Source organism: Tamandua tetradactyla, chromosome 8, assembly GCF_023851605.1.
Source record: "Tamandua tetradactyla isolate mTamTet1 chromosome 8, mTamTet1.pri, whole genome shotgun sequence".
Classification (NCBI taxonomy): domain Eukaryota; kingdom Metazoa; phylum Chordata; class Mammalia; order Pilosa; family Myrmecophagidae; genus Tamandua; species Tamandua tetradactyla.
This window is the reverse complement of record NC_135334.1, coordinates 75,924,040-75,937,916: the sequence shown is the minus strand read 5'-3', so window position 1 is coordinate 75,937,916 and position 13,877 is coordinate 75,924,040. Positions and strand designations below refer to the sequence as shown.

Below are 13,877 nucleotides of genomic sequence, written 5' to 3'. Positions count from 1 at the left end.
TGGGGGAAGTACCAAGTAGAGAAAAAGTCTTTTTGGAGTTTAAGAAGCCATGTATGTTTAAAATATCCCTCATGTAGTAGTTAGATTCAGTTGTCAACTTGTCCAGGTGAAGGCATATGGCTCTATTGCTACAGATATGAGCCAAGGGTACCTGAATCTCAACTGTTGTTGATTACATCTGCAGTTGGCTACGAGGCATGCCTGCTGCAATGAATGACGTTTGATTTAATTGGCTGGTGCTTAAATGAGAGAGCTCAATGTAGCACAGCCTAAGCAGCTCGGTATACCTCATTTCATCACTTGCCACTCAGCCCAGGCCTTTGGAGGTGCAGGAAGGCATCACCCCAGGGAAAGGTTAGAACCCAGAGGCCTGGAGACCACCCTGTGCCTTCCCACGTAAGAAAGAACCTCAGTTAAAAGTTAGCTGCCTTTCCTCTGAAGAACTAACGAAATAAATCCCCTTTTAGTAAAAACCAATCCATCTCTGGTGTGTTGCATTCTGGCAGCTAGCGAACTAGAACACCTCAATTTGGATTCTTTGGATTTTGTTCTCACAACAAGACTGATGTAATGGGTTTTGGGGAAGGAAATCTACAGAGGTCAAGTGCCATTTTTTTCTCATCACCAAAGGCACATATCCTGCCAACATGACTCTCACTGTGGACGTTACCTGTAGTCACAAGGCCAAGAGCCAATCACCCTTCTGCACTGTAAAGTTACTCCTGTCCCCACTTTCCAGAGTGTCCCCTTCGGAAAGAAGTTGCTACGCATAGCCCCACTGAAGGAGTGGGGCGTTCATCTCCATCTCCTGGAGGATGGAGTACCTACATAAGTTACTTTGAATTCTTCTGCACAGAATATTTGTCCCTAATACCACCTCTATTTATTTATTCAGTAACTGTTCATATCAGTATGAAATCATGGACATTTATTTTATTGATTGGCTTATAATTCAATACTAATCTAATTTTTTAGTCAAATTTGTTCCCCCTTTTGCCCTTGGTAGCACTTTCAGTTGTCTTTTATGTCCCTTTGACATAACCCCATCATTGTGGGTGGTTTTGTTCTTTGAGCACACCCTTATTCTGGCACTTCAAAATGCGTCATGCTCACATTTTATATATCCTGCCCCAGTCCTGGAAGCAGAGACTTCTCCAGTGAGCCCTGCCCTTTCACTGGAGAATGGTCCTGGCAATCAAAATCTGGACAGAAGGTGTGCTTGTTGCTCCTAAGTTATTATTGCTTGCTCTACCCTCTCAACTGACAGAGCAAGGAAATACATGGGTGTATGTTAACCCATGTATATGCACCTGTATACGCAATTGTCAGTATTTCATTAGGCCAAGTATAAGGTAATACTGATTAACCTATGATGTTTCCATCTCTAATTCATTGCCACATGGCTCGTTTGAGCCTATTCCCCTTGTTAGTAGCAAAAAAACAAGTTCTCTGGCCTGGCATAGCATCACATCACACACACACAGAAATTAGGATAGTCACATATGTTGAATACAGGTTAAAATAGCAGAGCATTATATAGACAGGTGTAGTCTTCTGAAAACTGTAGACTGGATCCCCTGGGCTATTCTGGGGAAAAAATAACTACTTTTGTTCTACTGCTTTGCTTAAAAAAAAGTCCAATTTTGAAAGAGCATAGCATGGCTGTGTTTTCTTGTCTTGTTGGCTGAGGCTTTTAACTAGTAGTTCTTGAAAAATGCTGTTGAACTCAAAATAGAATGAGAAATTAAAAATATCTTTTTAGTCTGGATTTTTTCTGCCCTGCCTAAATTTTAAAGGTATAAGCATGGATTGCCAATTTCACTTGATGCAAACAAAACTTTTCGTACATGATATATATATAATAACTTATTGTTACTGTATTAGTCCCGGTTCGAAACACTTGCTAGGCCAGTTACAGACAGTGACATTTCACCTGAGAACTGTATCACTTTTACTGATATTGTAGTTATTAAATGTGTAATAAGTTTACACATGTTCCCTGTCTTGTTACCATTTTGATTTTTGTTGAGACTCCTCCTGCTTGGTAAATGCAAGGATGATTCTGGCCATGTACAATTGAAAACGGAGGCATCCTTGAGTTTTAAAGCATTTGAACAAACTGAAAAATGCAACATACCACATATTGAAGTGAAGGAAAGAAGTATGTGTGTTTGTGTTTGTTTAAGTAATTGCTTTCAAAATGGTAAAAAAAAATTCATGTTGATTAAAGGGAAAAAAGCTCCAAATTGTTTTATAGGTTTTAAAGTTCTGCTGTGTGTTTAATTCCCTTGTGTAACCATTTGTCACCACAGGGCCAGATTCCGGTTTTTAATGTCCATTTTACTTGCCTGGAATTTTAAAGCTCTTCTGACTCACCACTCACAAGAAATTTTCTGGGACCTGTGTCATGCAGAGGTTGCGCGAATATATTTTTTAAAAGGAGTGAACAAAACTGCTTCCATCTGAATTGGGCTTTTAAAATTAGTAGCAACAAATGGGTAATTGGAGCTGAAGGGATACAGACCGTGCAACAGGACTAGATACAAAAAACTCAAAAATGGACAGCACAATATTACCTAATTGTAATGTAATTATGTTAAAACACTGAAAGAAGCTGCATCTGAGCCATAGTTTTGTTTGTTTGTTTGTTTGTTTGTGTTTTTTGTTTTTTTCTTTTCTTTTTCCTTTTTTCTTTTTTATATATTTTTAATTTTTTATTTTTATTATTATTTTTATTTTTTTCTCTATATTATCATTCTACATCTTTTTCTGTTTTGCTAGTTCTTTTCCTAAATCGATGCAAATGTACTAAGAAATGATGATCATACATCTATGTGATGATATTAAGAATTACTGATTGCATATGTAGAATGGAATGATTTCTAAATGTTGTGTTAGTTAATTTTTTTTAATTAATAAAAAAAAATTAGTAGCAACACTTACTTTAAAAAAAACTTTGAAGTTTGTGACTTTCCAAGTTCCTTCCAGAACCCTCAGGCCTCCATGTTCAGTTAAGGCAAAAAGGGAATGCATCTCTTCTGTTTGTCAAAGGTTTTTGAGAGTCTTACTTCTGAATAAAACAATGCGACATTTCATTTTGAATTTTTCACTGAAATTTTCTTGAGTATACAGCTAGAAGTATGTAGTAAGGAATGTCTCCTTAACCTGCTGGGAACCCTAGTGCTCCGTCATATTAACTGACAGCATTTTGTGGACATTGAGTTAATGGGTTTAATTGCCTCGCTACAATCAAGACTTTGGAACAGGTCTCCTTTTGTGCTGTGTTGTAACAGTTAACTCTACTTTGCGCACTCTTTCTCCTTAAGTCCTGACAGAATTTCTTACAGAGCATTTATTTAAAAAAAAAATCTTAGGAGAAAAAAAAGGCCAAAAAAAGGAAAACCTTATGATATTATAAATTGACACAGAAAAAAAATTTGACTCACTCCAATACTCATTCATAATCAAAACACCAAACTAGGAACAAGGGGAAATTTCCTCAACTTGAAAATAGAGCTTTTACAAAAGATAACTCTTGCTAAGATCATAATCAACTGTGAAATACCTATGCATTTCCCTCAAGTTCAAGGCAGCACAAGGAGGCCCACTCTCACCACTCCTTTTCAAGATATTACCGAAAGTTCTAGCCAGCACAATAAAGTAAGAGAAAGAAATAAAACACATACAGATAAAAGAAAGAGAAATAAAATTATTCTGATTTGCAGATGGCATTATTGTCTATGTAGAAACTGCCAAGGAATTAACCAAAACAAAATCAAGGCAAACCCCTAGAATTAATAAGCGTCTTCAGCAAAGTCTTAGGACACAAAATTAATGCACAAAAGATCAAGCACACTTCTATATACTAACAACAAATGTGGGAATAGGACTTTAAAACACTATTCCATTTATAATCACTGCAAAGAAAATAAACTAGTTAGGTATAAATCTATCAAAACATGTAGTGAACCTGTATTCTTTTTTACAATTTATATGGAATACTAAAATACCTAAATTATATAAAACAATTTTGAGAAAGAAATTATGTAGGAGGAGTCACCCTACCAGATAGTAAGGCTTCCTATATAGCTACAATAATCAAAGCAGTATGGTGTTGGCAGCAGACAAATGGAACAAAAGAGAGAACTCAGAAATACACCCCCACATAGCTACCCAACTAATTCTTGACGAATGCAGAAAAACCATTCCATGGAAGAAGGATAGCTTTTACAACAAATGATGCTGAAACAACTGGACCTCTGTAGGCCAAAAAATTAAAATTAAAAAAACAATTGAAACTCAATCTAACCTCATACCTTATTACAAAAATTAACTTACAATGGATCACATACATGAGTGTAAAATATAAAAGTATAAAACTTTTAGGAAAAAAACAAACAGCAGAAAATCCTGAGGACCTAGAAGCCAAGAAAAGAATTTTCAGACTTGACAACAAAAGCATGATCTATAAAAAGAAAATTGATAAACTGGTCCTAGTTTATCTCTAACAAAGACCCTCTGAAGAGGATGAAATGACAAACTACACACTGCAATATTTTATTTGCAAGCTCATATTTAACCAAGGACTTGGATCGGGAATACATAAAGAACTCTCAAAACACAACAGTTTAAAACACTCTATTAAAAAATGGGCAAAAAATGATGAACAGAGATTTCACTGAAGAGAACATACACATGGCAAACATAGACATGCAAGATCTTCAATATCATTAACTATTAAAAAATGCAAAATAAGTCACAATGAAAATCCACGGACAACTGTCAGAAAGGCTGAAAGAGAAAATAGCAGTTCACACCACATAGTGAGGGTGCAGAGAAACTGGATAACTCCTGCATTGCCTGAAGATATACGCAATGGTATAATCAATGAGGATAACAGGCACTTTCTTATAAAATAAACTTTTCATATGACCAAAATTGCACTCTTCAACATTTACTCTAGAAAACCAAGAACCGTTCTTTTTAATTAATTAATACACCAACACCTGTGTATTAATGTTCAAAACAGCTTTATTTATAATGGCAAAGATCTGGAAACAGTCAATTTAACATGTGAATATTTAAAGAAACTGTGGTACAATCTTACCATGCAAATATTACCCAGAAATGAATTATTGATGCATACAACAACTTGGAAGGATCTCAAGGGAATATGCTGAGTAAAATAAAGCTAGTCTCTAAAGGTTACATACCGTATGATTCCATTTATATAACATTCATGAAATAAACTAGTAAAGATGAAAAACTGATTGGTCATTGCCAGAGAGTAGAGATAGGGGAGAGGGAGTTGGATACGGCCATGAAAAGATGTAACACTAGGGAAGCTTGTGGTGATGGGACAGTTCTGTAACTTAATGTGGTGGTGGTTACACCAATCTATGCTTGTGATAAAAGTACATAGAACTACAGATATGCACACACACAAAAGAGTGCATATAAAACTGTTGATATCTCAGAATGATATATGGATCACAACAAAGTCAATTTTCTTACCTTGATTACAGTACTATAATTAGCAGGATACAAGATCAACATGAAAAAATAAGTAGTGTTTGATACACTAGTAATGAGGAATCAGAGGAGGAAATCAAGAAAAAATTCCATTTACAAATGCAACTAAAAGAATCAAATATCTAGAACAAATTTAACCAAACTCTTTCCAAAAATTTGAAAGAGGTGGGAATGCCACCTAACTCATTCCATGAAGCCACCATAAACAATCCAATTTAAAAATGAACACAAGAGTTGAGTAAAAACATTTCCAAAGAATACAAATGGTTAAAAATTACATGAAACCATGCTCAACATCACTAGCTATTAGGGAAATGTAACCCCAAACCACAATGAGTTATCATTTCACACCTACTTGAATGGCCACTATTAATAAAAACAAGCAAACAGAAAGCTCACATGTTAGAGAAGATGTAGAGAAATAGGAACACTTACTCATTCTTAGTGAGAATGTAGAATTGTACAGATGCTGTGGAAGACAATTTAGTAGATCCTCAAGAAGCTAAGTATAGAATTGCCATATAACCCAGCAGTTCATCACCTAGGTATATACTCAGAAGAACTGAAAGCAGGGACACTAACACACATTTGCACACTGCTGTTCATAGCAGCATTATTCACATCAGCCAAAAGATGAAAACAGTAAAGTGTCCATCAATTGACGAATGGATGAATAGAATGTTGTAATAAATACTATTGAATATTATTCAGCTGTAAGAAGAAATAAAGTACTGATGCATGTAACAACATGGATGAACCTTGAGGACATTATGTTGAGTAAAATAAGCCAAACACAAAAGGAAAATATTGTATGAGCTCACTAATATGAACGAATTATAATGAACAGCCTCATGGAATTAATATCCACAATACAGATTAGCAGGAGTTGGAATGAGCATAGAGAATGGAGAGCTCATACTTAATTTGTGCAGAATTTTTATTAAAATGGATTGTAAATGTTTGGAAATGGATAGAGCTCATGATAGCACATTATTGTGAATGTAACTAACAGCAATGAATTGTGTGTGTGATTGTATTTGAAAGGGCAAGTGGAAGTTTACAGTCATGTCAGTCACCAGAACTAATCCAGAGGATGAAACATGGGACTTTAATATCACAGTGAATACATTTAAGTATGATGAATGTGGTTAATAATACAAACATAAGAATGTTCTTCCATGAACTAGAACATATGTATATCACTATGACAAGAAGTTAATAATAGGGTGGTCTATGGAGAAAAATAAACCTAATGCAAACTATGGACTATCACTAAAGGTAATATTTCAGTATACCGTCTTCAGATTTTACTTGAATATCATCACAGGAAACATGGGCCGAAACAATGTGTTTACAACCAGTGTTCATAAAAGAGGATGATGACACAGACATGAGAGCCACAAGTATTGAAAGCTTTGTGGCGGGCATAATGGGAAGGGATTCGAAAGACAGCACAGAGGATCAGTACATAAGAAATAAAAATTAGCACAATATCTAAGGCCACTGTTGACATCAGAACAAAAAACCCATACCAGATGTTTACTTGGATATCATCACAGGAAACATGGGCCAAAACAATGTGTTGACAACCAGTGTTCATGAGGACATTAATTTTGCAGAAAGTCAATCTTTTCAAAAGAAATATTTTGGGGAAAATTGTACCAAAACTTCTCAGAAAGATCATGGCTCCAATTGTCCCAATTAGCGTGCTTGAAAGAATTGTGGTGTATCTCAACGGATAGCATATGGCAATGTAGCGGTCAAACGCCATCACCAGCAAGATCCCTGACTCAGAGATGAAGGTGGAATGGAAGAAGAAGAGCTGAGTGACGCAGCGATCCAGAGAGATCTCCCCAGCGTGGAACCAGAAGATGGCCAGGGCCTGAAGCACCGTGGACATAGAGAGAACAACGTCTGCTCCGGCCAGCATGCAGAGGAAGAGGAACATGGGTTCATGGAGACTGCGCTTTGTGAGGATAATGGAGATGAGCAGGCTGTTCCCAAGCAGGGCAAAGATATAGGAAATGAAGAAAGGCATGGAAATCCACACATGCTGGTTCTCTTGGCCAGGGATGCCGAGCAAGCAGAAGACCGTGTGGCTGACCCCAGTGTGGTTTAAGGTTGTCATGCCTCATGCGAATGACCTGGAACCTTACTTGCTATTCACACAGGTGGAGGAAAATTAGGACTACACTCAAAAGTTTTCTTTGCTGTCTCCAGGAACTTTTGATACTTACTGAACTCATCCCATTCTGAAGATGCCAGGAACTCCAATACATAAAAATGAATAAGATATGGTTTGTTTTCAGAATGAAATCTTACTCTAATGAACAAAATAGGTAATTATACAACTAACTAAATAAAATGATTAAGTTAACATAGTGAAACTAGAATATTTTAATACAGACACGCCATAGAATGTTTAATTTACCATTTCTATTATTGAATGCTTTTAAGAACAATGTAATATTTGAACTTAGACCTGGAAAAAGCATAAGATGTCATTGGGCTAAGGGGATTTCAACTAGAAAATAGGGTGAACTTATTTAGGAATTTAAGGAGAAATGTTTAACATACATGTGCAAAGTACATTTAAAATAGCTTTCAGTTCTGTGAAGTTGTGGCACTGCAAATTTAGAACAACTTGAGAAAAGATGGCAACAAAAGCAGATTGACAGTGCATACAAATTAAAGAGTGTAAATTTCATCCAGTGAACATAAAGGATCAGTCATGGTATGTACTGGAAATGAAAGCGTTTTGGATATATTAATCTGGCATCTGAGAAGATGGACAGAATGAGAAACCATGGCAAATAGTGAACTCTGATGCAACAGTTGAGTGTTTACCTTACAATCAGTTCTGTTGCACATTCTGTTCTCCTTCAGCACCAAATGCCCAATATCTACCTCTTTCTATCTTCGGGTGATCTGTGTTCTTATTGTTAATGAAGAAAGTTCATTCATTAATGTTAGTTCATGTTAGTGAGACCATAAAATGTTTGTCTTAGCTAATTTCACTCAGAATAATATCCTCAAGTTTCATCCATGTTGTTACATTCTTCATGACTTCATTCTGTCTTACAGTTGCATAACATTCCATCATGTGTGTGTACCACAGCTTGTTTAGGCACTCATCCACTGATGGACATTTGAGCAGTTTCCATCTCTTGGCAATCATGAATAATCCTGCTAGAAACATGAGTGTCCAAATATACATTTGTGTCTTTGCTTTCAGTTCTTTTGAATATATACCTACTAATGGGATTGCTGAATCATATGGCAATTCAATACTTAGCTTCCTGAGAAACCAACAAACTGCCTTCCACAGCATTTGCACCATTCTACATTCCCACCAACAGTGAATCAGTGTGCCTCTTTCTCCACATCCTTTCTAGCACCTGCTGTTTCCTATTGTTGATTTTTTTTTTTTTTGATAATGGCTATTCTCATGGGTGTGAGCTGATATCTCATTGTGGTTTTGATTGCATTTCCCTGATAGCCAGCGAAGTTAGAGCATCTTTTCATGTCTTTTAGCCATCTGTATTCTTCTGAAAAAATGTCTATTCGTGTATTTTGCCCATTTTTAAACTGGGTTGTTTATCTTTTTGCGGTTGAATTGTAGATTCTTTATATATTCTGGATATTAAATGCTTATCTGATATGTGGTTTCCAAATATTGTCTCCCATTGTGTAGGCTGCCTTTTTACTTTCTTGACAAAGTTCTTTGAAGCAAAAAAGTGTTTAATTTTGAGGAGATCCCATTTATCTAATCTTTTCTTATTGCTCACACTTTGGGTGTAAGGTCTAGGAAACCACCTCCTATCACAAGATTATTAAGATATTTCCCTATATTTTCTTTGAAAACTTGTATGATCTTAGCTCTGATGTCTTAGGCCTTTGATCCATTTTGAGTTTATTTTTGTATACGGTGTGAGATATGGGTCCTTTTTTATTCTTTTGCATATAGAAATCCATTTCTTCAAGGACCATATTGAAGAAGCTGCTCTGCCCCAGTTGGGTTGGCTTGAATACTTTATCAAAGATCAATTGTCTATAGATGAGAGAATCTATTTCTGAATATTCAATTCAATTTCATTAGTTAGTGTATCTATCTTTATGCTAATATCATGTTTTTTTGACCACTGTAGCTTTGCATACTCTTTAAAGTCAGGTAGTGTGAGTCTTTCCACTTCTTTTTTCTTTCTCAAGATATTTTTAGCTATTCAGGCCACCCTGCCCTTCCAAATAAATTTTTTCTTTGTTTGTTTCTGCCAATAAATTATTGGGATTTTAATTAGTATTGCATTTAATCTGTAAATCAATTTTGATAGAATTGATATCTTGATTATATTTTGTCATCCAATCCATGGACTTGGTATGTCCTTCCATTTATTAAGGTCCTCCATGATTTCTTTTAGCAATTTCTTATAGTTTTCTCTATACAGGTCTTTCATATCCTTAGTTAAGATTATGCCTAAATATTTGATTCTTTTGGTTGCTATTGTAAATGGAATATTTTTCTTGACTTTGTCCTCAGATTGTATATTATCAATGTATAGAAACACTACTGATTTTGGGTGTTGATCTTGTAGCATTCCACTTTGTTGTACTCATTTATTAGTTCTAGTAACCTTGCTGAAGATTTTTCAAGATTTTGACAAATAGTGTCATGTCATCTGCAAACAGTGACATGTTTCCTTTCTTTTCTTCTTCCTTTCCAATTTGGATGCCTCTTATTTCTTTTTCTTGTTTAATTGCTCTGGCTAAAACTTCAGAACAATGTTGAATAACAATGGTTAACAGTGGGCATCCTTGTCTTGTTCCTGATCTTGGAGGAAATGCTTTCAGTCTTTTGCCATTGAGTATGATGTTAGCTGTGGGCTTTTCATATATTCCCTTTATCATGTTGAGGAAGCTGCCTTTGATTCCTATACTTTGAAGTGTTTCGATAAAGAAAGGATGTTGAATTTTTCAAATGCCTTTTCTGCATCGATTAAGATGATCATGTATTTTTTTCACTTGGATTTATTGATGTGGTGTATTACATTAATCAATTTTCTTTGTTGAATCAGCTTTGCATACCTGGAATAAATCTCATTTGGTCATGGTGTATTTCTTTTAATGTGCAGCTGAATTCAATTTGCAAGTATTTTGTATAAGATTTTTGCATCTATGCTCATTAAAAATATTGGTCTATAATTTTCTTTTCTTTGGCTTTGGTATTAGGGTGATTTCAGCTTCAAAGAATGAGGTAGAAAGCATTACCTCCTCTTCAATTTTTTTTGAAGAGTTTGAGCTGAATTGGTACTAATTCTTTCTTGAATGCTTAGTACAATTCACAAGTAAAGCCATGTGGTCCTGGACTTTTCTTTTTTAGGAACTTCTTGATTATTGATTCAATATCTTTACTTGTGATTGGTTCATTGAGATCATCCATTTCTTCTAGAGTCAATGTTAGTTGTTCATGCCTTTCCAGGAAATTGTCCATTTTCAATATTTTCTCATTTCTTAGCATATAATTGCTCATAGTACCCTCTTTATTACCTTATTTATTTCTGAGAGGTCAGTGGTTATGTCCCCTCTCTCATTTCTGATTTTATTTATTTGCATTTTTTTTGTCAGCTTAGTTAAGGGTCCATCAAATTTATTGATTTTCTCAAAGAACCATCTTCATTTTTTCTTGATTCTCTTTATTGTTTTCATATTCTCAATTTCATTTATTTCTACTCTAATCTTTGCTGTTGTTTTCTTCCTTTTTGCTTTGGGACTAGTTTTCTGTTTGTTCTCTAGTTCTCCCAGGTGAACAGTTAATTCTTTGATTTTTGCTCTTTCTTCTTTTTTAATATAGGCATTTACAGCAATAAATTTCCCTCTCAGCACCACCTTTGCTGCATCCTATAAGTTTTTCTATGTGGTGCTTTCATTTTCATTTGCCTCAATGTATTTACTGATTTCTCCTGTAATTTCTTCCTTGACCCCCTGGTTTTTTAAAATTTGTTGTCTAGCCTCCATATATTTGTGAATTTTCTGTCCCTATTCCTGTTACTAATTTCCAATTTCATTCCATTATGATCCAAGCAAGCACTTTGTATAATTTCAGCCTTTCTAAATTTATTGAGACTTGCTTTGTGACCCAGCATATGGCTTATTCTTGAGAATGATCCATAGGCACTTGAGAAAAATGTGCACCTTGCTATTGTGGGGTGTAATGTCCCATAAATGTCTGTTAAGTCTAGTTCATTTATCATATCATTCAAAATCTCTCTTTCTTTGTTGGACCTCTCTCTAGACGTTCCATCTTTTAGTGAAATTGGTGAAGTGAAGTCTCCAACTATTACTACAGAGTTGTCTACTTTTCCCATCAATGTTGTCACTTTTTGCATCATGTATTTTAGGGCATTCTGGCTTGGTGCATGAATATTTATGATTGTTGTGTCTTATTGATGAATTGTTCCTTTTTAAATATACAGATTCCTTCTTTGTCTCTTAATTGTTTTACATTTGAAGTCTAATTTGTCAGATACTAGTATAGTTACCCCTGCTGTTTTCTGGTTGTTGTGTGTGTGAAATATCTTTTTCCTATCTTTGACTTTCAATTTGTTTTTGTCCTTGGGTCTAAAGTGAGTCTATATAGATAGTATATAGATGGATCCTATTTTTTAATCCATTATGATAGTCTGTGTCTTTTGCTTGGGGAGTTTAATCCATTAACATTTCATGTTATTAATGTAAAGGCAGTACTTCTACCATTTTGTCTTTTGGATTCCATATGTCATATCTAATTTTTTTCTCTTTTTATCTTTACTGATAGTCTTCATTTGTACACTATTCTCCAACCTCTCTCCTATAGTACTCCCTTTATTATTTCTTGTAGAGGAGGTCTCTTAGTCAAAAACTCTCCCAGTGAGTGTTTTGCAGAAAATATTTTAAAATCCCCCACATTTTTGAATCACAGTTTTGCTGACTATACAATTTGAGGTTGGCAGTTTTTCTCTTTCAGAATCTTAAATATATCATACCACTGCCTTCTTGCCTCCATGGTTTATACTGAGAATTCCACACATAATCTTATCAAGTTTCTCTTGTATGTGATGGATTGTTTTTCTTTTCCTCCTTTCAGAATTCTCTCTTTGTCTTTGGCATTTAACAATCTGATGAAAAGCATCTTGGAGTAGGTTTATTTGGATCTATACTGTTTGGGCCACATGGTACTCATCTAATCCATAATTTTTTGTCTTTCATAAGAGATGGAAAATTTTCATTGATTATTTACTCCATTAGACTTTCTGCCCCCTTTCCCTTTTCTTCTCCTTCTGGGATGCCCATGACATGCATATTCATGTTATTCATGTTTTCATTCAATTCCCTGAGACCTGTTTGTATTTTTCCATTCTTCTCTCTATCTGTTCTTTTATGTGTAGGATTTCATATGTCCTGTCTTCTAGTTCACTAATCCTTTTTTCTGCCTCTTCAAATCTGTTCTTGTAGGTCTCCATCATTTTCTACATCTCTAATATTATGTCTTTCATTCCCATAAGTTTTGCTATTTGTTTTTTCAAACTTTTGAGTTCTTTATGTTTTCCCAATGCCTTCTTTATATCCTTCAACTCTTTGGCATATTTTCCCTTGATTATTGATTTGATTTTTGATGTGATTTTGCATGTCTGTTCAAACATCCTAAATTAGTTGTTACAACTCCTATATCTCATTTGAAATATATTGGTTTGTTCCTTTGACTGGGCCATATCTTCAATTTTCCTACTATGATTTGTTATTTTTTGTAGGCACCTAGGCATTTGGTTTCCTTAATTATTTTGAAGATCATTTTCACTTTTTTTACCTAGGGTTTTCTTACTGATTGGCTTTGCTTTCTATCTGTTCTTTGGCATTCAGTTCAACTTATTCTAGATCTCTAGTATAGTTTCTGTTTAACTGATCAGAGTTCACAGCTCTTGTTTTCTTGTTCTTGCCCTACTTATATGGAACCTTTTGGAGGGGAGGGTCTCCTCAGATATGATTGAGCCCAATCAGATTTTCCCACACTAGACAGGCTCATGTCTTGGAAGGAAAGTGTAACCACTATCAAATTTCCCTGAGAATGAGACCCAGCCAGTTGTCAGACATTCCTATAAAGCCTCTAGTCTCTATGTTTTTCCTATCTTGCCCAGCCCATGGTACTTTTTGGCCTGCAGCTTCCCTCTAGCATAAAATGATATGGCTACTTTAATTCTCAGCAGCCTTTCCCTTCCAGTGGTATAGTTGATATAGAGATTGCATCTGTAAAACAAGGGCCCCACAGGCTCACTGGAAGCTGGGGGAGCCAAGAAAACATTCTCCCGTAGGGC

The 13,877-nt window shown here is 35.3% G+C and overlaps 1 protein-coding gene across 1 annotated transcript; it reads right to left on the bottom strand.

Moving 5' to 3' along the window:
* Nucleotides 1-6,883: 6,883 nt before the first annotated feature.
* LOC143645145 (olfactory receptor 52B4-like) lies at nucleotides 6,884-7,660 on the bottom strand. The gene has a single exon (XM_077114725.1). The coding sequence runs from the start codon at nucleotides 7,658-7,660 to the stop codon at nucleotides 6,884-6,886; it is 777 nt and encodes a 258-aa protein (XP_076970840.1).
* Nucleotides 7,661-13,877: the final 6,217 nt, after the last annotated feature.